Source organism: Phacochoerus africanus, chromosome 1 (assembly GCF_016906955.1).
Source record: "Phacochoerus africanus isolate WHEZ1 chromosome 1, ROS_Pafr_v1, whole genome shotgun sequence".
Taxonomy (NCBI): Eukaryota; Metazoa; Chordata; class Mammalia; order Artiodactyla; family Suidae; genus Phacochoerus; species Phacochoerus africanus.
Genome location: NC_062544.1, coordinates 7,688,228 through 7,713,209, shown reverse-complemented (window position 1 = coordinate 7,713,209; position 24,982 = coordinate 7,688,228). Strand labels below are relative to the sequence as shown.

The 24,982-nt window shown below is 50.4% G+C and overlaps 3 protein-coding genes across 4 annotated transcripts in view; 2 read left to right on the top strand and 1 right to left on the bottom strand.

The window, feature by feature from the left end:
* The window catches only part of CMBL (carboxymethylenebutenolidase homolog), a 34,130-nt gene extending 28,413 nt beyond the window's left edge, over window positions 1-5,717 (top strand). The window contains exons 5-6 of the mRNA XM_047769834.1: window positions 2,133-2,224; window positions 4,997-5,717. Coding sequence (XP_047625790.1) covers window positions 2,133-2,224; window positions 4,997-5,176 — 272 coding nt within the window. The 3' untranslated portion in view covers window positions 5,177-5,717. The remainder of the gene's footprint in view (window positions 1-2,132; window positions 2,225-4,996) is intronic.
* A 7,361-nt stretch (window positions 5,718-13,078) lies between these two features.
* CCT5 (chaperonin containing TCP1 subunit 5) lies at window positions 13,079-24,925 on the bottom strand. The gene is made up of 11 exons (XM_047769284.1): window positions 24,424-24,925; window positions 21,478-21,538; window positions 20,532-20,696; window positions 19,436-19,634; window positions 18,796-18,988; window positions 18,571-18,720; window positions 16,207-16,326; window positions 15,502-15,687; window positions 14,759-14,896; window positions 14,292-14,472; window positions 13,079-13,416 (listed from the first exon to the last, which is right to left on the bottom strand). Exons 1-11 carry the CDS (start codon window positions 24,526-24,528, stop codon window positions 13,289-13,291), a joined length of 1,626 nt encoding a protein of 541 aa, XP_047625240.1. The 5' UTR covers window positions 24,529-24,925; the 3' UTR covers window positions 13,079-13,288.
* The window catches only part of ATPSCKMT (ATP synthase c subunit lysine N-methyltransferase), a 419,223-nt gene continuing 418,930 nt past the window's right edge, over window positions 24,690-24,982 (top strand). The window contains exon 1 of one of the 2 annotated variants that reach the window (XM_047769568.1): window positions 24,690-24,978. In XM_047769568.1, coding sequence (XP_047625524.1) covers window positions 24,963-24,978 — 16 coding nt within the window. In that variant the 5' untranslated portion in view covers window positions 24,690-24,962. The remainder of the gene's footprint in view (window positions 24,979-24,982) is intronic. The other variant, XM_047769347.1, reaches the window with a different exon arrangement.

Here is a 24,982-nt window from a genome sequence, read left to right as displayed (position 1 = left end):
ATCCGAGCTGCGTCTGTGACCTACACCACAGCTCACAGCAATGCCGGATCGTTAACCCACTGAGCAAGGGCAGGGACCAAACCCGCAACCTCATGGTTCCTAGTCGGATTCGTTAACCACTGCGCCACGATAGGAACTCCGGAATTGATTTTTAAAATAAAGGTAGAGGCAGAGGTTCCACAGGGAACCTGGGAAAATTCCCTAACCCGAGGTCTCACTTTCTTCACCTAGGATGAAGGGGATAACATTTCTCTTTGTGATAATGGCTAATACGGAGCAATATTTTTATGAGCAACAGCTATGAAAAGATTTTTTCCAAGATACGAGTTATTCTCAAGCACTCATGCATGTGTGCACACACACACAACACAGTAAAGAGGGAAAGAAAGGGAAAACCCACTCGAAAATGAAAGTAGTTCCATAAACATTTCAGCCAGACAAACCAAGTTATGATACAGCAGCATTTGACCTTGGCTTTAATTCATGATAGTATGTCCCACAGTGATACTAATGCATGATTCTTATCTGGTTTAATGGATCCTCACTCTGGTACTTTCACTTACTTGTAGCATTAAAAACAACAACGACAACAGCAAACCTTTTAACTATTTACTTACACAGAGGAAATCATAAGGGACCAGCTGCACAATGGGGTTCTGGGCTCAGGCAGAGGCACCTTTATGTCAGTTAGCAAAAAGGGCTCCTACGTGGCCCGCTCGCTTGCGCCCCCTCGTGGCAGCAGCTGTGCAGTGCACGGCGGCAGAGCTGGGCCGGGCGCTCAGCCCCTGAGCTTCAAACTGCTGTCCAGTCCCTTGATGTGGCCTGAACAGAATAGGGCAGGGAGCGTGTCCACCTTTCCTGTGGCTGCCTGCCTTCTAGAAAGGAGTTACAGCTAAGGCGAGGCCCTACGGGTTACTTCGCTTTGTTGTACTGGCAGCGGGAAATGGAAAACGATTTCTTCTCCCCATGGACTAGGATTCTCCGTGACCATGCTTGAGGCAGGCTTCTCCGTGAGTCCTCTTTCTGGGTAGGTCGCAGGAACCTTGGACTCTGTCCTCAGCCCCTGGGGAGGTCAGTTTAGTGGGAATCCCCCACCCTTGATATGTGATCAAATGTCCCGCCCTGGCCTGCCTTCAGCAAAGCCCTGTGAAGTCATCTGGCCAGAACCTCCACACCCTGATGGTTCCTCAGCGATTTTCCATCCATCGGCCCCCACCCTGCTCCTTGGTCGTAAATCTGTAAATCTCCACTTGTCTTTGTATTTGGGGTTGAGTGTGGTCTTCTCCCCAACTGCAACGCACCCCCACCGCCCCCCGTCCCCCCAGAACATCTTTCTTACTGTCTTAACAAGTGCCAGAATAATCTCATCTTTAGCACACCTTTCATCTCAAAATGACAGTGGATTTCAAACTTTTACTTATTTTCCCACAGAACTGGGCACACCCAACAGTTGTCTGAATCCTCAAGGCTGAATATGCTTTGGACTAAATGATCCCTAAAATGCTGAGTTCCTTTCTTGGCTCAGTGGTTAAAGAACCTGACTCATATCCATGAAGACTCGGATTCGATCCCTCGCCTGGCTCAGTGGCTTAAGGATCCAGCGTTGCTGTGACCTGTGGTGTAGGATCTCAGTGGCTCGGTTCGGGCATTTGCTGTGGCTGTGGCGTAGGCTGGCGGCTACAGCTCCGATTCGACTCCTAGCCTGGGAACCTTCATATGCCGCGGGAGCAACCCTAGAAAAGACAAAAAAGGCAAAAAAAAAAGACCAAAAAAAAACCCCTCAGTGCTGGTCAGATCGTCCAGATTTGAAAGTTATCACCTCTTGGTAAACGAAAGCACCTTCCAAGAGGGAGCTTGTTCAGGCTGCACCCTGTCTTGACCTGCCAAGCAAGGTCAAAGCCATCATTGCATGGCCTGATTCCTGGCGGGTGAGGTGGAGAGGAGGGAGATTCGAATCAATAACCTTCTAAACCACCCCAGTTTTATAGGCCAGGCCACTTCCATGGCATGTCTACAACGGAAGGAAACAGGGCCCCCAAAGCATATGTTTTATGCTGAGAAATCAAACTCCGGCTGTTTTCTGCTGCACGTGTTTGGGAGTCATACCTTGTGTCCCTGTCCCCATTCTCCAGGCATCATCAGGGACGCCGAAGATGTGTATGATTTAAAGAACCCCACCTTGTTCATTTTTGCTGAAAATGATGCAGTGATTCCTCTTGAGCAGGTACGTTGGTGTCTTTCTTCTCCTTGTCTCGATGTTTAATAACATGACTTGACGTTTCCGGGAAAACGCCCTAAAGGACTCATTTCTTTTTTTCTTTCTTTTTTTTGGTCTTTTTACGGCTGCACCCGAGGCCTATGGAGGCTTCCCAGGCTAAGGGTCGAATCGGAGCTATAGCTGCCGGCCTGCACCACAGCCGCAGCAATGCCAAATCTGAGCTGCATCAGCAATGTATACACCACAGCTCACCGCAACGCCGGATCCTTAACCCCCTGATCAAGGTCAGGGATCGAACCTGCATCCTCATGGATCCTTGTTGGGTTCATTAACCGCTGAGCCACCAAGGCAACTCCAGGATTCATTTGTTGTTCCTAATATTTTTCTCTTTTTTGGGAGGCCCACCTGAGGCATGTAGAGGTTCCCGGGCCAGGGACTGAGTCCCAGCTGCAGCTGTGACCTATACCAGAGCTGCAGTAATTCCTGATCCTTTGAATTCACTGTGTAGGGATCAAACCCATGGGGTCACAGAGACAGTGCCAGATCCTTAACCTGCTGCGCCACATCAAAAACTCCCCAAATAGTTTTCAACATTGAAGGCTTTTTAAAAAATATAGTTGATGAACAATGTTCCAATTTCTGCTGTACAGCAAAGTAACTCAGTCATACATACTCAGTCTTTGTATTTGATATTGCAGATATACACATTCTCTTTTGTCTTTTTTTTTTTTTTTTTTTTTTGCAATGTCTTGGGCCGCTCCCTCGGCATATGGAGGTTCCCAGGCTAGCGGTCGAATCAGAGTTGTAGCCACCGGCCTACGCCAGAGCCACAGCAATGCGGGATCCGAGCCACGTCTGCAACCTACACCACAGCTCACAGCAACACCGGATCGTTAACCCACTGAGCAAGGGCAGGGACCGAACCCACAACCTCATGGTTCCTAGTCGGATTCGTTCACCACTGCGCCACGACGGGAACTCCTACACATTCTTTTTTATATCATTTTTCATCATGGTCTATCCCAGGAGGTTGGATACAGTTCCCTGTTCTATACCTCATTATTCGTTATTAAAGAAAAATTTTTTATTTAAGGTATGGTTGATTTACAATATTGTGTCAATTTCTGCTGTACCAGCTAAGTGACCCAGTCGCACATATAGCTGCATTCTTTTTCTCATGTTGTCTTCACAAGGGATTGGACATTGTTCCCTGTGCTATAGCGAGGACCTCATTGCTTATCCATTCTATTTTTTTTTCCTTTGTCTTTTTGCCTTTTCTAGGGCCATACCCGCAGTGTATGGAGGTTCCCAGACTAGGGGTCTAATCGGAGCTGTAGCTGCTGGCCTACGCCACAGCCACAGCCACACAGGATCCGAGCGGCCTCTGCGACCTACACCACAGCTCACGGCAACACCAGATCCTTAACCCACTGAGAGAGGCCAGGGATCGAACCCACAACCTCATGGTTCCTAGTCGGATTCGTTCACCACTGCGCCACGACGGGAACTCCATGCTTATCCATTCTAAATGTAATAGTTTGCATCTACTAACTCCAAGCTCCCCGTCCATCCCACTCCCTTCCTCCTCCTCCTTGGCAACCGCAAGTCTGTTCTTTATCAACATTAAAGTCTTAAAGGTGGGTTTTATTTGATGAGAAAGTAACCCCCAAAGTACTCCCGCCATAGCTGGTTGCTGGGCATAGAAGCAGACCCTGCCTCCCTGCCTCCCTGCCTCCTCTCCCCCCAACCCATGTGTAACCCATGAGTTATCATAAGGTCTCTGTCCTTAAAGACACAGCTTGGTTAACTCTAGTACGTTGATAGGGAAAAAGCAAAAGGAAGCTGTGGTTCAAAAGCAATCATTTAGAAATTACTCTTGTTGGGAGTTCCCTTCATGGCTCAGCGGTTAACAAACCCGACCAGGATCCATGAGGATGCAGGTTTGATCCCTGGCCTCACTCAGTGGGTTAAGGATCCGGCATTGCCGTGAGCTGTGGTGTATGTTGAGAAGCAGCTCAGATTTGGCAAGGCTGTGGCGTAGGCAGGCAGCTGTAGCTCGGATTCAACCCCTAGCCTGGGAACTTCCATATGCCGTGGGTGTGGCCCTAAAAAGCAAAAAAAAAAAAAAGGAAAAGAAGAAATTACTATTGTTATTTATAACCAATACATTATATTCATAGAACTTTCAAACAACATCTATTGAATTACATATTGAATACATTGACTATTCGATATTTGAGTAGATTAAAGTGTATGTTGAATAATATATACACATTAATACAATTTCAAATAACTGATGTATCATTTTTATATTGCTCTGAATTCTCTCTTTTGCCAGAGGTAAGGACTGTGTCCATGACAGAATTAAAGGTGAAAAGTTCATTATAGCTATGAAACTGAATTTAAAGCACTGTTGTTCCAGCGCTTTTTTTTTTTGTCTTTTTAGGGCCACACCTGCAGCATATGGAGTTTCCCAGGCTAAGCACCGAATCAGAGCTATAGCTGCTGGCCTATGCCACACCCACAGCAACTCAGGGTCTGAGCCGAGTCTGCCACCTACACCACAGCTCATGGCAGCACCAGATCCCCAACCCACTGAGCAAGGCCAGGGATCAAACCCATGTCCTCATGGATACTAGTTGGGTTCGTTAACCGATGAGCCACGACGGGAACTCCTGATGTTCCAGCTCTTTGATAAGCATTCAAGGAAGACATGGAGAGTGGAAACTATTGCTCGAGGGTTAAAATCACATCCTCATGAAGTCTTTTGCACACCAGGTCTCTCTGCTGACTCAGAAGTTGAAAGAACACTGCAAAGTGCAATATCAGATCAAAACGTTTTCTGGGCAAACGCATGGGTTTGTGCACCGCAAGAGAGAAGACTGTTCGCCTGAGGACAAGCCCTACATTGACGAGGCCAGAAGGAATTTACTCGAGTGGCTGCACAAGTACCTGTAGCCCCAGCCGAGTGCAGACTTCTCCAGAAAAGCTCTCATCCGGAAATTGACTTTGAAATCCTTAGATCATTTGATTTCATTTTCACCTGACAGAAAATAAATCAAGGAATCCTGGAATTCATTACATCATCGGAAACACAAATTCAGTGGAAAAATTGTAATGTATGAAATACCTTAATTTTTCACATGTGCCTAAATAAAAAAAAATTACCAACAGGTCAGTACCTGAAGGATTTGAATGGTATATATTCTAACTCTTCGTAAAAACTCAGGACTATCTGGGGACCAGCTGACAGCTCGGCTATGGCCTTCCTGGCCTTGAATTGCGCCCATCCTTTTAAAATGGCTAATTAGGCAAAACTGTGAAAAGCATGAAATGTAAACTCAGCAGAATAAGGCCACCCTAATTAGACATTTATCTGTCTTAATATGGATGAATTTGTCATGTTCCTATATTGCATTATGAGAAATATTGGGATTAAAATAGGGTTCCATTGACCTAATTATATCAAGCTAATAAATTTGATTTTTGAGTTTTTGAATTTGTGGCTTTTTGGAAAGCTAATAAAACACGATGGATGAGAGTTGCCATCCAGCTGTCCCCTGGGCAGTGTATTTTTTCAAACACTGATATTTTCAGGGCCCCAGGCTGGGCCTGTATCAAAATTCTCTCCTCTGTTCGGGTGGTGTCATGAGTAAAGTTTCAGGAGTTCCCGTTGTGGCTCAGTGGGTTAATAACCCAGCGTAGTGTCCACGAGGATGCAGGTTCGATCTCTGGCCTCCCTCAGTGGGTTGAAGATCTGGCGTTGCTGCAAGCTGTGGTGTAGATTGCAGATAAGGCTCGGATCTGGTGTTGGCTGCGGCTGTGGTGTAGGCTGGCAGCTGCAGCTCTGATTCCACCCCAGCCCAGGAATTTCTATATGTAGCCATAAAAAAAGAGAAAGAAAAAAAGAATAAAGGTTCAGTTTTTAGATTTTTTTTTGTTTTTCTCTTTTGTCTTTTGTCTTTTGTTGTTGTTGTTGTTGCTATTTCTTGGGCTGCTCCCTCGGCATATGGAGGTTCCCAGGCTAGGGGTCTAATCGGAGCTGTAGCCACTGGCCTACGCCAGAGCCACAGCAACGTGGGATCCGAGCCTCGTCTGCAACCTACACCACAGCTCACGGCAACGCCGGATCCTTAACCCACTGAGCAAGGGCAGGGACCGAACCCGCAACCTCATGGTTCCTAGTCGGATTCGTTAACCACTGCGCCACGACGGGAACTCCCTTTTTTTTAAAAAAAAAAAAAAAAAAAAAAAAAACCTTGGCTTTTTATTTTTCTATTTTTTGGCTGGGCCTGAGGCATGTAGAAGTTCCTGGGCTGGGAATCGAACCCAAGCCACAGCAGTGACAACGTCAGATCCTTAACCTACCGAACCATTAGGGAAATCCCAGTTTTTAGATTTTAATCAAAGTTAGATCAAACTAAAGCCTTGCTCCTCAGTAGCCCTCGAGGAGTCAAGCTCTCAGTAGCCATGGGCAGCCAGTGGGAACCGCAATGGCCATTCAGGTCTGTTCTGCTGAAGCCACTTAGCATCCTCCAGCTGCATCCTGTTGACTCTTGTGAATCCTGTTATCCCCCTACCCCCACCTCATGTGACAGCCGTGGCTCGGCTTCCTCAGTTGCAGCCTGGAGAATTTCACTTCGCCCCCTCCTCACCCTAGACTGGTAAGTGGTCTCTCCCACTGGCCCCTCGGGGTCTGCGGACACGATGCTTGGTCTCCCCACCCAGGCCCGGGCCCTGCAGGAGGCTCCCTCCTCCGGGTGGTGATACGGGAGGGGCTGCTTGGGTCCTGCGTTGAGGGTGGGCTTGCCGCCCACTGTGCCTGGCCAACTGGAGGCCATTTCTTGTCAGTGCTGGGGCTTCGGGAAGGTGGTCAGGATATGTGTCTTCTGGAAGATGGGGAGCAGGAGATCTCTGCCGCCTCAGAGAGCCCCCTTCTTCCAGTGCCGGGTCAGGGGAGGGGGCCTGGTTCTAGTTCTTCTTGGGAGAGCAGTGGGAGGCCCGGGAGGGGCCCCTCTGGAGGTGGAGGGAGCAGGGGAGCTGGAGGGTCACGCTGTGGGCCTGGCCCCCGTGGGGACAGGGAGCAGAACGTTTTTCTTTTTAGGGCCACACTCGAGGCATATGGCGCTTCCCAGGCTAGGGTTCCCTAATCAGAGCTGCAGCTGCTGGCCTACACCACAGTCACAACTACCACAGCTACGCCAGATCCTTAACTCACTGAACAGGGCCAGGGAGCGAACCTGCATCCTCATGGATCCTAGCTGTGTTCTCAACCCACTGAGCCACAGTGGGAACCCCCCCTCCCCCAGAGCATTTAGAAGAGAGCTGGGGGGACAAAGTGACTGAATTCCCTTAGAGATGCTCCAGGGACGGGAAAACCGGAAGAGAAGCAGGGCTGTAGGGAGCTGAGTGTGGTTTTGGTCCAGCCTGGAATATCAGGTTTTCCGGGGCTGCAAACAGCAGAAAGCCCAACCAGTAACTAGTGTCTAAGAGAATAACATTGGACCCTCTCCTGAGCACGCTTCCATGGGTTGGCAGTCGGTTAGGTCTTACTGATGCCAGGACGTCATAGGTGCCTGGCCTTCAGGGCCCTCCCCTCCCTGGACACGGCTCTAGGCCTTGGCCTCACAAAACACCAGCCACGCAGGAAGAGGGGCTAGGCTCTCTTCTAGTTCCTCTGTTTCTGTTAGGGAGGAACTCCCCAGAAGCCCCCCGCTGGTTTCTTGAAGGAGGCCAAGTGAGCATTCTTCGAAGGTGGTTTGTGGCCACTGATCAGAGCTTGACTCAGGCCTGGCCCGGGGGGAAGTGGGGCCTGGCGCGCAGCTAGGCCTCATGGACCCCTGGGAGGCTGCCGTGGCCCGAGTGGGCGGGGTGTACGTGTGTCGGGGGGGGGGGGGGGGGATGAGGAGAGGACGTGGGAGGTGGAGGGCAGAGTTCCGAGTGTCCAGGCTCCTGGAGGTTGAGCTCCTGGGTCTTTGGAGAACTTACCCAACGTCTCAGTTATCCTCAAGATGAAATCTTCAAAATGAAGAAAAGGACATTATTTTGTAGTTGGGCAGAATGAACTGTGCCATGTGGGCATGTCACTAGTGCACTTTGCTTCTGGGTAATGGTGGGGGCCCAGTTGTAGCTGCTTCTGAGTGTATGTCAACCTCAGGGGAGGTGGGTGGGGGGTGAGGTGGAGGAGCCAGGGGTGCAAGATGAGACGGAACTTTCAGGAAAGTTGGGAAGATGAAAATAGGAGTTCCTGTTGTGGCTCAGTTGTTAAGAACCTGATTAGTATCCATGAGGTTGTGGGCTTGATCCCTGGCCTCCCAGAGTGGGTTAAGGATCTGGCATTGCCATGAGCTGTGGTGTAGGCCGGCAGCTGTAGCTGGGAACATCTATATGCTGCAGGTGTGAATGTAAAAAGAAAAAAGGAGTTCCCGTCGTGCAGTGGAAGCAAATCCAACTGGGAACCATGAAGTTGTGGGTTTGATCCCTGGCCTCATTCAGTGGGTTAAGGAACTGGTGATGGTGTGAGCTATGGTGTAGGTCACAGACACGGCTTGGATTCCGTGTTCCTGTGGTATAGGCCGGCAGCTGTAGCTGATCCTACCCTTAGCCTGGGAACCTCCATATGCTGCCGCAGGTGTGGCCCTAAAAAGAAAAAACCAAAAACCAAAAAAACAAAACATAAAAGGTTACAGTCCAGGGTGGGTGTGGACAGACTCCATTGCAGAGCACTGCAGGGGTAGCGGAGGGCTGGTGGTGGCAGTAGAACTTGGTGGGAGGCACCAAGGGATCAGGATGCAGCGAGAGTTTCTGTCAGGCTGGGGCTCTGACTCGATCCTGTTCAGTGCCACGGCTGCTGGGGGCGGGGCTCCAGTCACCGTCACCTCTAGGGGACAGGCTGGAGCCACTGCCCTGGAACAGCGCCCTTGCTGAGCCTGGGGGAGAGCACTCCAGAGGGCCCTGCACAGGTGGGCCAGTGCTCCGGCCTGGAGATGCTGCTTCTCTTGCCGACTGGTCTGAGCTCACCACCTGGCCCCACCGACCACTAGGACCAGGACGTGCGTCCTCCTGGTGGGCGAGGGCTGCTCAGGATTACCCCGGATGCGGAGCTGAGGCAGCTCGAGAGAGGGATCTCAGGGCACTCGGGGGAGACCATCTTGGGCAGGGGGATCCCCCGCACCCCAATCTCTTTCTCACACACCCACACACGTGAGGCAAGACAGTGTGTTTCTCAGTTCCGCTGTGACAAATGATCGCAAACTTGGTGGTTCAAAGACATTTATTACCCACAGTTGTGGCTTAGCTGGTTTCTCTGCCCTGGGTCTTAGGAGGCCACAGGAAGGGGTTGGCGGGCTAGGCTCCCTTCACGAGGCTCTGGGAAGAACCCGCTTCCACGTACACTTGTCCCTTGAGCAGGTTTGAACGGCGGTCCACATATACGCAGTTACTTCCCAGTAGTGAACGCCACAGCCCTACAGGATCCTCGGGTTGAACCCCCAGATTCAGAACCGAGCGTATGGGGGTCATGTATACGGAGGACTGGCTGTAAATTATTCCAGGATTTTCAACCACACAGACGGTTGGCGGCCCTGACCCCTGCGTTGTTCAAGGGCCACTGTATGGCCGTTCCGGGCAGTTGTCCCCTGCAGTTGAGGAGCCAGGTCCCTGCTCCTTCCTGCCAGCCTCGGCTGCCCTCAGTCCCCAGAGCCCGTCTCCGTGCCCGCACGCCGTCCTGCATTGCCTCCCTTCTCCTGGAATGACCCTGGCCACGGTCATCTCCAAGGTCGGCCGGCTGGTACTTCGTTCCATCGGAGTCCCTTCACAGCAGCACCAAGGTTAGTGTGTGACTGAACGACTGCGGGACCAGACTCAACCCTGCGGTGGGGGGCGGCTTCAAAATCCTGCCTCCAAGGAAGGGACACGGATGGGCTGTGGGGACCACAGGTGGGAGCACAGACCGGGAGTTCACACCATCGGCTTCTGTCATCTTTGAAACAGGCATCAAGATCATGCATAAGTATGACCAGTCCTGGCAAGTGGATTTCCAGCGCTTATGTTCAAACTATGTACTCTATGAACTTGAACTTATTTCAAAGGGTGAATGGTGCAAACTATTGGACAATGGCCAGGATTATCATGAAGATTGAAGGTGCTCACACTGCTGTTCCCAACTGCTTTGATCTCAGGGGCCCTGTACACTAAAAGCTCCCTGAGGATCCTCTCCAGCTGGTTTATGTTGGTTACACTCACTGGCATTCAATGTGTTAACAACTTAAAGCAAGTATCTACTTTAAATTAGGAGTTCCCGCTGTGGTGCAAAGGGATCAGTGGCGGTCTCCGCAGTGCCAGGACACAGGTTTGATCCCAGCCCTGGCATAGCCAGCTCAAGGAACCGGTACTGCCGCAGTAGTGGTCTCAACGGCAGCTCAGATCTAATCCCTGGCCTGATAACTCCATACGCTGAAGGGCGGCCAAAACAGGAAGGAAAAAAAAAACATGCTGCACATTAATGTAAATAATGATTTTCTGTATTTTCCAAAACAAAGAGGGGCACTGTTTTCCACCCTTGCGAATCTCCTCAGTGTCTGTCTTAACAGAGGGCAGTGGAGTCTCACACCTCCTAACGCAGTCGACACACGTGGCTTTAGCTGAAGCATGCTGAGACTCCAGCCACGCTGGCACACACAGCAGTTGCGAGAAGCGGATGTACTGCCTTCCACCAAACCGCAGACATTCCATTCTTTTTAATCTATCGCAAAACTCAACAGGAGGTCGTTCCACTCACTACGCTTTCCTTCTCTACATTGGTCCATCTCACACGCAGATCTTTTTACCCACATGTGAGACTGTGACATTTTCCATGACACTGGAAGATACCTGTGTACTGAGCTATGCACAAATTCTATCAGGTGCTGCTGAGAAGACAAGGACTTTGAGCCATTTACACACTTAACTGGGTCAGAGACCTGGAAAGCCGTGTACTCAGGAGCTGAGATCAAATGACAGTAACCTGCTGCAAAGCCACCCTTCAGTGAAAGCGGCTTTAAAGTGTGGGATGATGGAGTTCCTGTTGTGGCGCAGTGGAAACAACCCGACTGATATCCATGAGGATGCGGGTTCAATCCCTGGCCTTGCTTGTGGGTTAAGGAAACAAGTGTTGCCATGAGCTGTGGTGTAGGCCAGCAGCTAGCTCTGGTTCCACCCCTAGCCTCCAACCTCCATATGCCACAGGGGCAGCCCTGAAAAAAGAAAGAAAAAGGCCAAGTGTGCGATGGTGACAATACTGCCCCGATCCACGCTCAGTTGAGTTTTACCATAACTGCTTTTCCACCATTGGTGCAACTATCAACACAGGGAAAAAGGCAAATCAGAGCTACTCTGACCTCAAGGCCCCTTGAGAACGTTATTATCTACGAAAACACAATAGCAGTCAGGACACAACACACGTTCCATGTGCCTTTGCTGCCACATTCCTCCTCCCCTGCCTTTCAACTTTTTTTTTTCTTTTTTGTCTGTTTGCCTTTTCTAGGGCTGCTCCCATGGCATATGGGAGGTTCCCAAGCTGTAGCTGCTGGCCTACACCAGAGCCACAGCAATGCAGGATTCGAGCTGCGTCTGCGACCTACACCACAGCTTGTGGCAAGGCCGGATCCCTAACCCACTGAGCGAGGCCAGGGATCAAACTCGTAACCCCATGGTTCCTAGTCGGATTCCTTAACCACTGAGCCACGAGGGGAACTCTACCTTCAACACATTTCCTAATGAGCCATCTGACTTTGGTGCCCTTTTTTCTGAGGCTTCAAATGTCCTCCTCTTGCAAGGCCTCCTCCAAGAAGCATCTACACTTCTCTGTGCCTACAAGTAGTTCAATTATTTATTATTGTGTTATGACCATACCCCACACCCTCCTGATCCTGCAGTGCCAGGAAACAGGTTAATTCTACGGAACTTGACCAGTCTATATCCTCTCTCCCTAGGGGTGCATAAGTGAACTTTCATCCTTTCAGAAAATCTAGAGGACCAAATACAAGCAAATGGGGGCACAGGGAGAGGGGGCTCTTGCATCCCGTTGCCAGGGTTTGACCAGCCCTCCCACGTAAGGGCAGAAGATGCTGGCAAATGCTTCCACCTCACCTGTAAGATGCGAACAGTAAGCAACGCACCTCCTTTACAGGCTGGGGAACCGGGACACTCCAGGTACAGCTCTCACAACACACCCTGGCTTGTGCTAAGGCCCACATCACTGTTAGCCAGTACTAGTTAAGCAGAGTTAGTTCAATACCCATCTACCCCCAACTGGTAATCACAGGGTAGTTCCTCCCACTGAATCCATTTTTCTACATTTCCCTCTAATCCCCACTTGCTTTGTTTTCTGAAAAGAAAACCCCAAGTGGGCAATGAGATGCCCTTCTAAGCAGCTGCAGGGGGTGCAGGCGTGCCCACTCTGGCCTCTGCACACAAGCTGGCCGGCCCTTAGGGTGGACCAGGACCAGAACATGCAAGCGGCCCACGAGAAGGTCACACTCTGGTCTCCAGAGCGCTCTAAGAACTCCCTACGTACGTCGGCGTGACCGACGGCACAGGGACATCCCACAGTCGCGTGGAGCAAACACTCAGCTCTGCTGGTCCCTACGATCAAAGATCCTCCCACTCAGACACAGCAGTTAAATGCATTCAATAGGACCAAGCCCGCCTTCCTCTCAATGTTAAAGTAAACCTAGAGAACAAACTCAACATTTAAAACTGCTAAAAAGTTCCTCAGCTCATTTAAAAAAACAAAAACACAAGAACTCAAACGCATTCATTTAAGGCCTTGGATGAATGTTACAGTCAACGTTTCTTAGATTTTAAGAGCAGAAATAAAAGTTGTTTCAAGAGTTAGCTTTAATATAATGGATACAAAAACCTGCTGAGACCGCATCTCTACAATTTTATGTCCAAACAAGTGAAACCATGGTTACCAAACAGCTGCTGTATAGCTCCTACACTGTCTGAAAAAGGACGTGACAATAAATAACAGCCATTTCTTTAATCACAGTAGTGCATCTCAGGCCTACGTGGGACTCTGAATTTGCTCTACTCCTCGGATTCTCCAGGCTTACGGACGTCGTCGATCTTCAGAATCATTCTCACCATCTGCGTTGCGAGGGACAGCTGCTGCTTTTTGCCAATCAAGGTTTCTATGACGTGTTGTTGCTTCATATCTGAAAACACGAAGTCGTCATTCTCAAACAGCACAGCTACTATTAACACCTTGCTCCGATTTACGGGATTACAGTAAGACCTAAGAAATACAAATCTGAAAGCTACTAGTCCAGGTTATATTTTCAGAGGAATATAACTGCATGACTTCCCGGGACATTCTGAGGGGCACGACTCCCCTGTCGTCAACCTCTCATCCCACAGAGCACCCAAACCGTCACTCAATAACCTGAGCTCAGTGGAAGCTGACTGTACCTAGGATGTTAAAGACCTAAAGACGATGCAGGCAGTGAAGTAAAGAAATTTAAATACCTGACAGTTGGTGCTGTTACTAAAATCCTTGGGCTGTTAACCTAAAACCCGGAACACACCCACGGTTCTGTGCGGTCAGAACGGACTGCAGGACCCCAGGCACGGCCCGGGTCCGGTGGGTATGGGGGTCCCTGGGATGCACAAAGCTGTACCTCTTCACAGCAGACGACCGCGGCCCGTCTGAGAGGAGTGACCTTACAGCCCATTTTTATAAAAACACCCCAACTTATGGACATGACCACAGAAGTAGCTGTTTATATGACATACAGAACCCACACTGACGGACACAGGAGTAAAAAAAGGCGGGACTTCTTTTCTAAAGCCAGAGACTAAAATGCAAGTCCCCCGGGAGTAAGTGTCGCACAGGAGTTTTGGTTACTAGGGCCAGTTCAGCTGCCTACAGCGAAGACCCGCAGTCTGACCATCCCCAAGGTCATTAACACCGACCTTCTTCAATTCAGGACCTGAACACCAGAGGGTGCGAAGGTATCTAAATAAAGACAGGACAGGCTCCTGCGCACGTCTCACAGCCGTGACCCCCGGCGCGGCAGCGGCCTGAGCTCACCATTCGTGCCCTTGTGCAGACAGTCAATCCCGAGGGCTGGGTTCATCTCCTTCACTTGTCTGGCCCGGACCTCGGTCATCGTCTGGATGGGGTTCATGCCGCTGTTCTCGGCCAGGGCCATGGGGATGACCTCCAGCGCGTCGGCGAAGGCCCGCATGGCGTACTGCTCCAAGGTCGGGCACTGGAGGGGCACAAGGCAACTGTCAGAGCACTTGGTAGAAAAACCAACACACCAAGCTGCAGCTCTCTGGCAACAATCAGTTTTCCTCCTCTGAAAGCCTAACTCAAGAAGAATTCTAAGAACAGGCTGACCCATGAAAACGTCACTACAGCCTAAGGCTGCAGAAGGTCCCGCTGCTTTATGTCCAGTGACAGACGTGTTCCCACATGGGCAGGAGAACCAACCAGGATGGAACACCCGGAGCCCAGCACCCCGCCTCGCCTGCCGCGGTCCCCGCGTGCTTCACCTTGTCTGCCTCCTGGCTGACCGCCAGGGCGCAGGCTATCTCAGCAGCGCCGCCGCCGTAGACCACGCGGTTGTCGCGGATGAGGTTCCGGATGACACACAGAGCGTCGTGAAGGGATCGTTTGGCCTCCTCGATGATCTGGGGAGACGGTTTCGTGTCGGTCAATGTGACTGTGATCTCATCATTCAGAGCCCAATATTGTGCACCTGGTTTAACCTCAGCGCTTGCTGGTCCTGGAAACGGCCCGGCCCGTCCCCAGGAGGGCGCCTGGCTAAGAACAAACGGAGGGTACACCGCCGGAATACCGCCCACCCTCGGATGGTTCCCACCTTCATCTTACTTTTCCTAGGATGCAGTTGTTTTAAAAACAGGGAGAGGCAGCCAGGGACTCATTTCCAGGACTCACGACCAAGTCAAGGGGCCGAGCAAAATAAAACTGGTAAAGAAAGCCTCATAATGAGCCTCATTCACCACGGCGCACTGGCATCCACGCCTGGAGCATGGAGACAGCGCCAACGGTTAGGGATTGGGTTCCTGTTTCCGCTTAAGGGACTGAAGAAAGGAAGTGTCCCTCATAGACCTGAGAGTGGAACAGTCTCCAGGGGTCTGACGACAGGTCATGTCACTGCGTCTCCAACAAAGACGACCTTTTCTTTCTTACGGAAACTGCCTCAGTTAACTCCGTATGCCAAAAGCCAAATCACGTTTCAGCATCAGCAAAGAACAGAGATGTGAGTTCTCACCATCTTATTTCCTCCTCTGATGAAGATGGTGACGGCTCTGGAGTTCTTACACTGCTCGATGACCAGCATCTTGTCCTTGGTCGTCCCGAACGAGATCTCCTTCACCAGCCCCGCGAAGCCCAGCTTCTCCGGTGTGAGCTCCGAGAACCGCGGCACGATGCGCCCCCCGGTGGCGATGGCGATCAACTGACCGTGGGCAGGGGAGGAAGTCGGCTGCTGAGCGGGGCCTCTCAAAACCAGCTCGTAAAAGAGCCCAACCGGACCCACGGTCACTGTTCACCAGAACTGCTGGCCCACTCGAGCCCCCAAGTCAAAGTCCAGCCCCAAAGCCTTGCTGAAGGGTCAAGGTTTTGAAGAGATGGGCCTGGCCCTGGTCAGGTTCCAGCACAGAGCACACAGCGGACCGCACCTCTGAATGGGGCCACACACGCCTGAACCCCCGTGGGCTGGGGGTACAGACCGTGTCTGGAGTGGCTCTTAGTATTTATCTGGCTGACCCAGAAGTGGTCAACCAGTCTTCCTGCCTCAGACAGCCACTGAGGCGACACAGGAAAGCATTTCAAAATGCCATAAACCACCAAAGACATATAAAACAGTAGAGCCGTGGCACAAGGTGGTGCCTGACGGCCAGCACGGGTACAGCGCCTCAAATGCATGTGCATCCTAAGCTCGACCCCGTCCCACTCTGCACAGGGAGCTTCCTACCTCGATTTCAGGGCCTCCAACCCAGCGAACCGCAGGCAAGTTATTCTGAAGAAGTAAATGATTTGCTTCATCGTCAAATCCCCACTGGCAGATAGCTAGGTTAGCGCCAGTTTCCTTAATCTGGGAAAAGATACATCACCACGTTAAAAACACAGTATTCTTTGTCCTCTAATGTAGGAAAACACTGAAAACAGGTGAGAAACATAACAGTGTGTAAGATGGGTGCATTCAAACAAAACACAGCGCTGGCCTCATCTGCCATCTCACACACGATGGCAGCAGGGCACAGATGGATTTATTATCACACGTCAAACACTGAGTGTAATCCAACAAATGAATGAACCCACAAGGAAAAAATAAGACAAAGCACCGAGAAGACCATGACGAAGAAAATAAATGTCTTCCTGTCTGCTCCAAACTCTAAACAATGAACATGTATGTATCAAGGGGAATCACCTCATTTATTTATTTTTTTTGGACACGCACCGTAGCACGTGGAAGTTCCCGGACCAGGGATTGAGCCTGCGCCATAGCAGTGACCTTAGCCACTGCAGCCACCACGTGGGATCCTTAACCGGCTGAGCCACAGGGAACTCTGGAATCATGTCGTTTGTAAGCAAGGCTTTGAACAGTAGTAATTCACGCTCATTGCCAGTGAAGCAACACAGGACAGCATGGCAACCCGCCCCCACAACTGGGAGCTGAGAAACCAAAGTCGGCAGCTCTGTCCCGGCACAAACCCCCATGAAGCAGCTGACGCATACGCATGCTTAACAAACCCTCCACTTTATGTCACACCTTCCTGCAACTTGCTTTTCCCACTCTTCCCCTGTGGATATCAAGATACAGACTAATTATGGGGCAGACGGGATGATCCTGCTTCTGTTAAGAAACCCCCCCACCTCAGCAAGTGGCTAAGTGACTTGTCCCAGGAAGGCGGCAGTGATCAGAACCGTCAACCCCTCCCGCAGGGATCAGCTGCCGTAACCACACCGTATCCCACAACCAGCATTTCACCTGTCTCTTCTCACCACACCGGGCGCTCTACCCCTGCACCTCTGGAATCGGTGCGTTACTGAACTCCTTCTGGAAGACATCTCCTTTATATCCTTGCCGTGAACACTACCTGTCCCTTGAAACACACACGTGCCCCAGCGTTCTCAAATGGCTCTTTTCCTGCCACATGCTCACACTAGCAGGGGCCCCTCCCGCTCCTGCAGCCCCCAGCGTCCCTCTCTGGGTTCCTCAGAATCCCTGTCACCATTCCCAGCCACCCGCACATCTATCAACGTGATCCACGCACACCCTCGGCATCTTAGTTCCTGTCACCTTTTCCTCTTGGGCACGTCGGCCACCCTATAGCCCAGAAAACCACCTTTTGCTTATAACCCTCTGCCAGCTCCCCAAGCCCTCCGGCTTGCTGACCCCGGCCTCAGGGCCTCCTCCATACACGCTGCCCGCACCCCCTGGCAGCCTGGAACACTCCTCACCCAGACACGCTGCTCTCACTTCCCCGAGGTCTCCTTAGAGAGGCCCTTGACCTGTGTCTGTAACCCAGATCCCACCCGCTTTCCCCCGACTCCGCAGCCCAAGAGCAAGCACAAAATGTTTTGCTCACTGCCACATGTCCAGTGCCCTCAACACTGCTGGTACCCATCAGGCAGAGGAAGGCACCATGAAAACGTAAACTAACTCCACTGACCCTCCTGCTCCAAACACCGAAACAGCGCCTGGTCTGTTCGCTAAGATGACCTTCTACCCGAGAGATCTGTGTGCACGCACCCGAGTGCTTGTGTTCTCAATTCCCAGGACGGGGGCCCCACGAGGACCTGCTCCCCCGGAGAGCAGGCACACAAAAAAATCAACGGCCAGAGAGAGTTCAGGATAGACAGAGTAACACCCCTGACTTGTTTCAGCAAAGACCTGGGACGACTATGTCCGCACTCTAGTCTGATTTCAGTCGCTCAATAACTGTCTATAAACGCTACACTCACACGTCTCAACCATGTGCTAGAGGCCCCGTTACAGTGGTTCAGACCTTGGATGTACATGTGCAGACGTGGATGAAAGTGTGCGTAACTAAAGCACGGCTCCAGGCACCCAGACCACTCAAGGCGCCCCAGACAGGCTGCCATCCTAAGAGGCTCCCCTCACGCCTTTCTGTGCCATCTGACTTTTACCCACTCCGAGTGCCCACCAACGTCGTAACTTGAAAGTGAAGGAAGAGAGCCTACGCTGCGAATACCGTATTTGTAGCCACGTAAAGCACCAAGGTGACAAAGGCCAGCGCCACGCGTGTTCACCACTAAGCGAACCGCGTCCCCTGAAGGTTCAACTCTCACCGCGAGTCACGCTAAGACCGACCTGCCGAATCATCTCCTCAAACTTCTCCTTTTCGTACTTCTGAAGGGCTTTGTAATCTTCTACAGAGGTCACATCCAGCTTATGCTTTGTCTTTGGTTTCGGCGGCTCAAATGGACACGTGAGAATTGCAATCTTTGCATCTTCCACTTGCTGTGGAGAAAGACAGACGCGTGAGCTGGCGGCAGAAGCGTGAAGAGCCCGAAGCGGCGGAGGACCCGGACTCACTTTTGGCATCTGCGGGTGGCTGAAGTCCTTGTCGACGATCACGCCCTTGATCAGCTTGGTGTCCTCCAGCCTCCCGCCCACCTTGCCTTCTACCTTGATGAGCTCAAAGTCAACGTCTCTGCGCTGCATGTCAGCCACGGTGAGGACGGCATTCACGGCAATCTCGGCCATTTGTCGGTGACAGCTGTTAACCCTGCGGGAGTCGCGACGCGGTGGCTCAAGCACAGCACAATGTACTGTGACTCAGAGCTATCTTAGGGAACTCGCCCACATTCAGGGTCCCCAGCAAAGAACGCCACCACGACCTGCACTCTCAACAGTCTGGGACAGGGATTCGTATCAGGGAGCTCAAAAGGAATCATGAATCAGGATGGGAAAAAAAATTACATCTTTATTTTCACTAACAATAACTGAAATTTACTATTTTCAAAGACTTAAAAACCAAACCTGGAAATTCAGCTCCTGACTAAAACACAAGATGCGTGTCAACCTCTGGAGAAAAGACAAGTTAAACCAGAGGAACATCGACCACAGAAAGCAGCTCGTCAAACCCATACAAAACCCCCGGGAGTTCTGAGCCGTGCTTAGGCATGGCACCCCGCCACCCCAAACGCCCGGCAACCCTGTACTGCACACGCACACTTTGGAGCCCAGGGTGGTCTTGGCGGTCTGGATCAGGGGCTCGGTGTCCTTCATGTCCACAAGGACACTGTCGCTGATCTTGTCCAGGTGCTCGATGGCGATGCGGGCAGCCTGCTCGTAGCCGTCTGCAATCCGGATCGGGTGAATGCCTCGGTCCAGCAGCTGCTCAGCTTCTTCCAACAGGGCACCGGCCAGGACTGCGGACGAGACAGCACACACCTGGCTGAGGAAATCGCTACGACTCAAATTAGACGCTGCCCTGGAACTATGAAGGCTCCAGGATTAAGCTGCAAGTGTCTTAGAAGCTGAGGAGCCATCTAACCTATTTTAAAAAAGAGAGTTTCTTGTTTCCATTGTAGCCATGTTCTAACAAGAATCCCTTATAGATGGATGTTCAACTCTCAGTGATACATGGAATGTCTAAAGAATATAATTTTTTTTTTTTACTAAGGGGAAAACAACTTACGTTTCATGGGCCAGGGATTTCAATTCAGTAAAATTTATGTTGGTGATAATAGGATTAAATAATTTGTTAATTATTCACACCTCTCCCCCACCTTCCCCTCTCACTTCAGCATCTAAAGATGAGCAGTTTGTTTTAATACTATTCCACTCCAAGCTCACCCAGAACAGTGTTTGGTACCCAACAAATATTTGCTAAACTAATTCAAATTTCATCTCCACAAAAATAAAGAAACATTAAAGACACTCATCTAATCAATCCTTCCAAACTTTTTGCCACATTTATTTTCTCTACATATGCACACTTTTTCTGCTCAACTATCGGAAAATTCGTTGCCGAAATCAGACATGTCACCCTTAAACATTTTACCAGGCAGCGCCTAGGGACAAGGGGACTCTCTTACATCATGTAACAAACTTCACACTCAGGGACCTTCACATCAGTAAGGCACCCCTCTAACACAGGACCCACAAGTTACCCCCATGACCAAACATCCCTCACAGCTTACAGCTGCCTCGCTCTACTCCCCAACCCTTCCTGTTCTTTCATGACAGCAACGGTTTTGAAGAGTCTGGGCCACCTGTTTTATACCATGTCCTTAAATGAGAAAAAACATCGTGCCCTTTCTTACCAACCACTCCTGTGGTTCCATCCCCAATCTCGTCATCCTGTGATTTGGACAGTTCAACCATGAGCTTGGCGATCTGATGGTCCACGTCCATCATGCTTAAAATGGTGGCACCGTCATTGGTCACAGTCACGTCGCCATCCTTATCCACCATCATCTTATCCAGCCCTGAAAGACACACCAACTTCTGAGACGGCTCTGGGGGGGGGGCAATCTATAACAACTAAAAAACAAAGTTACCTTGACCTCTTGACCCAGTTCCTATCTAGGAATTTATTATAAACAAAAACTCAACATAAAGGAATATCTCCATGAAGACTGCTTTAGATTGGCTAATCTTAAGCAATTTAAAATGGCTACAACTAGAGAAACAGCAAAAAAAATTACAGAGCATCACTAAATAGAACATTCATCACAAAGTGTAATGTTGTCACAAAAGATGATGATCTTTCTACGATCTGGAAAACGCTAATGAAGTTATGTTAAACTGAGGAGTTCCCGTCGGGACTCAGTGGTTAGTGAATCCAACTAAGAACCACGAGGTTGCGGGTTCGATCCCTGGCCTTGCTCAGTGGGTTAAGGATCCGGCGTTGCTGCGAGCTGTGGTGTGGGTCAAAGACGCGGCTTGGATCTGGCGTTGCTGTGGCTGTGGCGTAGGCCTGTGGCTATAGCTGTGATTAGACCCCTAGCCTGGGACCCTCCATATGCCACGGGTGCGGCCCTAGAAAAAACAAACAAACAAAAGTTACATTAAGTTGGGAAAAACCCTGACCTAAAACTGTAAGCACATCATGCCCACAACCACGTTTAAGGTCTGGATCACACCAAATGTTTGCCCATATTGGGGGAGGATGCATTCCTTCAATTCCTAACTTTCTGTAAAGAGGTTGTACTGACTATTTTATGATTTAAACTTGTTTTACAAAACACAGGATGTTGTGTCTCTTACCATTTGGTCCAAGTGATGTTTTCATTGTATTCGCTACAGCCTTTGCTGCCATTATGTGAGACTAAACGAAACAGAAACAACCAATATTCAAGTTATGTATAATTTTAAGAGTTAAGAGCATATAACTGATGGTTATAAAATCACTTACGACATAGTTTGCATTCTCTAGAAGAGGCAGCAGACAGGTCCTTACCTAACTGTGACAACTCCACAACTGGTGGTGTTAGGAGAGAATTCCCACATACACAGACAGAACCAAATGCTCTCCGCGTTCTCTCTTTAATCCTCAGCCCATCTATGAGGCAGGTAGGTTCTCAGGGCCCATTTTACAGCCAAGAGCATAGATGGTCTGATGTGACAGGCCTTGCAGGTCCACCGTGAGACACTAACCTCATCCACTCTCCTCTCTCAAATGGTCCAGCCAGTACATAATCCACAACCAAGAGTCACCCACCGAGGGGGGTCAATGCTGGAAATAACGGGAGCCTGAATGCATCCTTTCCTCCTGCACAATTACACTCATTTTCCTTCTGAATGTCTGCTTTCCTGTCTCCCTATTCTTCTTTTTTTGTCTTTTGTCATTTTAGGGCCGCACCTGCACCATATGAAGTTCCCAGCCTACGGGTCCAATGGGAGCTGTAGCCGCAGGCCTACACCACAGCCACAGCAACGTGGGATCCGAGCTGCGTCTGTGACCTACACCACAGCTCATGGCAATGCCGGATCCTCAACCCAATGAGTGAGGCCAGGAATTGAACCCGCGTCCTCATGGATGCTAGATGGGTTCATTAACCACTGAGCCATAATAGGAAGTCCCCTGTCTCCCTATTCTTGCTGTCACCAACATCATTAGCCCAGATCCACAGCACCTTACAAATGTCCAGGGTCTCTTATGCCATCCTTCAGTCACCCTCCGGCCAGCTGAGCCATCCATTCTTCTCAAACATGTTGCTTATCAATCCCCAGACCTTAAACAGCTCCCCAGTACCTCAAGCCTCTTTGTTCAAAGCCCTCCAGTTGGAGCCTGGCTTCCCTTCACTGAGGACAGTCTGTTCCCCCAATATGGCCTGATCCCCGAAGCACTGATGCACAGAAGGCCCTCCACCCCAAGATCCCGACAACTTCCTCAGCAGTTCAAAAGCACGTGTTCTGTGAAGGCTTCCCGTGCCACCCCATTTAGCAGGTAACAAAAGACACAAAGTTCACTAGGTTTGCAGAGATATTGGCAGCCATTAAAATACACTCTGATGTCTGTACAACGGAATTTCTAAAGGACACTAACATGGGGAGGTGGTTCTTAATCAGGGGTGGTTCGCCCCTGAGGAGACCTCCAGGCAATGTCTGGGGACATCTTTGGTTGTCACAATTAGGAAGGGAACCATAGGGGGTAGAGGCCAGGGATGCTGCTAAACATCAGAACAGGACAGATGCCACAACAAAGAATGATCCAGCCCCAAATATCAATAGTGCCAAGACTGAGACGTAGGCCTCAGACCACTGACTGCAGAATCAGACAGAGCTGGGCTTGAACCATGGAACCTGATCTTTACCAGCGCTGGGACCGCAAGCAATCATTTACCTGCTCTGGGGCCAAGTTTCCAATTATATAAAATAATACCTGTCTCAGAGTGTGAGAATTACATGAGATGTGGCTGACACAAAATCACCTGTAGCTTCTGTTTTTGGTGTGCATGCATTGAGCGGCACTTTCTCTAATGGTCCTTTCAATGAAAAATGGAATTAAATATGTAACACAAGTGGCTCGCCTACCTACCATGGGTCAAAGATTGGATAAGTTATCCCATTTAACTCCCTCCCGAGCCTGAAAGAGGTGTGCTGCTCCTGCTGGGAAAGGAGGTTCAGAGAGGCGGTGTTAACTTGTTTTAAGTCAAACAGTTCAGGGGAGAAAGAACTGCACTGCTTCTTAAATAAAACCCCAAGACACTTAGCAAACAGGGACACCTTAGGCCTGGCGACATGGTCTATACACACCAACGTCATGCGTTCCATCTCAAAGCCTACTTCCTCTGGCATAGTTGTACTTGTTGATTCTGCTCAAAACCCCTCCATTGACCGTCTGAAGGCTCCCCTCCAGCTTTTCCCTGCACTGCCTCCCATAACCGGTGGTTCTGGTCACACACTGCCTTATGTCATAGTTATTGGCGACCACTTTTCACTCTTTTTTTTTTTGGTCTTTTTGCCATTTCTTGGGCTGCTCCCACGGCATATGGAGGTTCCCAGGCTAGGGGTCGAATCGGAGCTGTAGCCACCGGCCTACGCCAGAGCCACAGCAACGTAGGATCTGAGCTGTGTCTGCAACCTACACCACAGCTCACGGCAACGCCAGATCCTTAACCCACTGAGCCACGACGGGAACTCCCACTTTTCACTCTTGTAGTAGTATTTTCTTCCTGAAAGGTGTACGTTCTCAGTTTTTATAATACCACATCCAGGATTACGCCGTGCATAAAAGAACTCAAAAATGAAATGCGCTGTCAATGACTAAGCCTTTAAGGAAGCAACAAAGAATATGAACCTCTTTTCCTTTGGGGCTGTTGCAGGTATACCGACTGAAGGTAAAGAAGCAGGGTCCTAATCGGCCAGGGGACCCGAGAAATACCTCCTCTGCAGCTTACTGATAAATACGCCGTCGGAACGACAGCACGCTGGAGAAGCCAGCGGGGACGCGCGTTCTCCGCCTGTGAATTGAGGCTGCCCCACCCAGCTCTGGAGAGCGCTTGAGGGACACCCAAACCCTCAAACTGGGACTAAAGGCTTCTATGTTGGTCTTTCCCAGGCCCAAAGCGTGGGGGCAGGACTGGAGACCAATGAGGGGCTCCCCGACCTTCCCCGAGAGCACATGGCAGAACCGCTCTTAAATGTGCGCACGCGCGGAGCCAGGGGTTCGGGGTCCTCCGCTCATCCAGGGCGTCCCAATCCCGTTACCTTGAGGGCCTCGAGTCCCATAAGACGAGACTTGCGGTCTTGATCTTTGATGATGAGAAAAGGGCGGCCATATTCGTCGAAGGCGAGGGTCCCCACGGACGCCATGGTGCGGCAGCAGCAGGAGTTCTCTCCCGCAACCGGCGGTGACCACTCCGGAACCGAGAGAGTACTTTCCTCTCGCGGGAGGACGCCAAGAGCTCGCGCGTGCGCAGCACAGGCCTCCCGAGACTTATTTCTCACCTGAGACTAGTTTAACGCCAGACAGTACCTTCTGGAATCAGCGGCCTTCGGCAACTTCTATCATCCGGGAAGCTGTGGGGGGGGCAGTTTGAAGATACGAACGCGAACTTTAGAATCCACAAGCCGGTAGTAGATAGGATTTAGACACTTATTAAATCTGTAAAATCTGATGTTTCTCGATAGTGCTCCCAACGATGAGGTCATTGACTCAGAGCATTATTTTCTCCCTCCTTCCCACCCTGGCTTCGCGAAGATGGTAGAGTCCGCTTTTTTTTGAAAAACCTGCTGGAAATCTCGCGATGGAGGGAGGAAGAGGTGA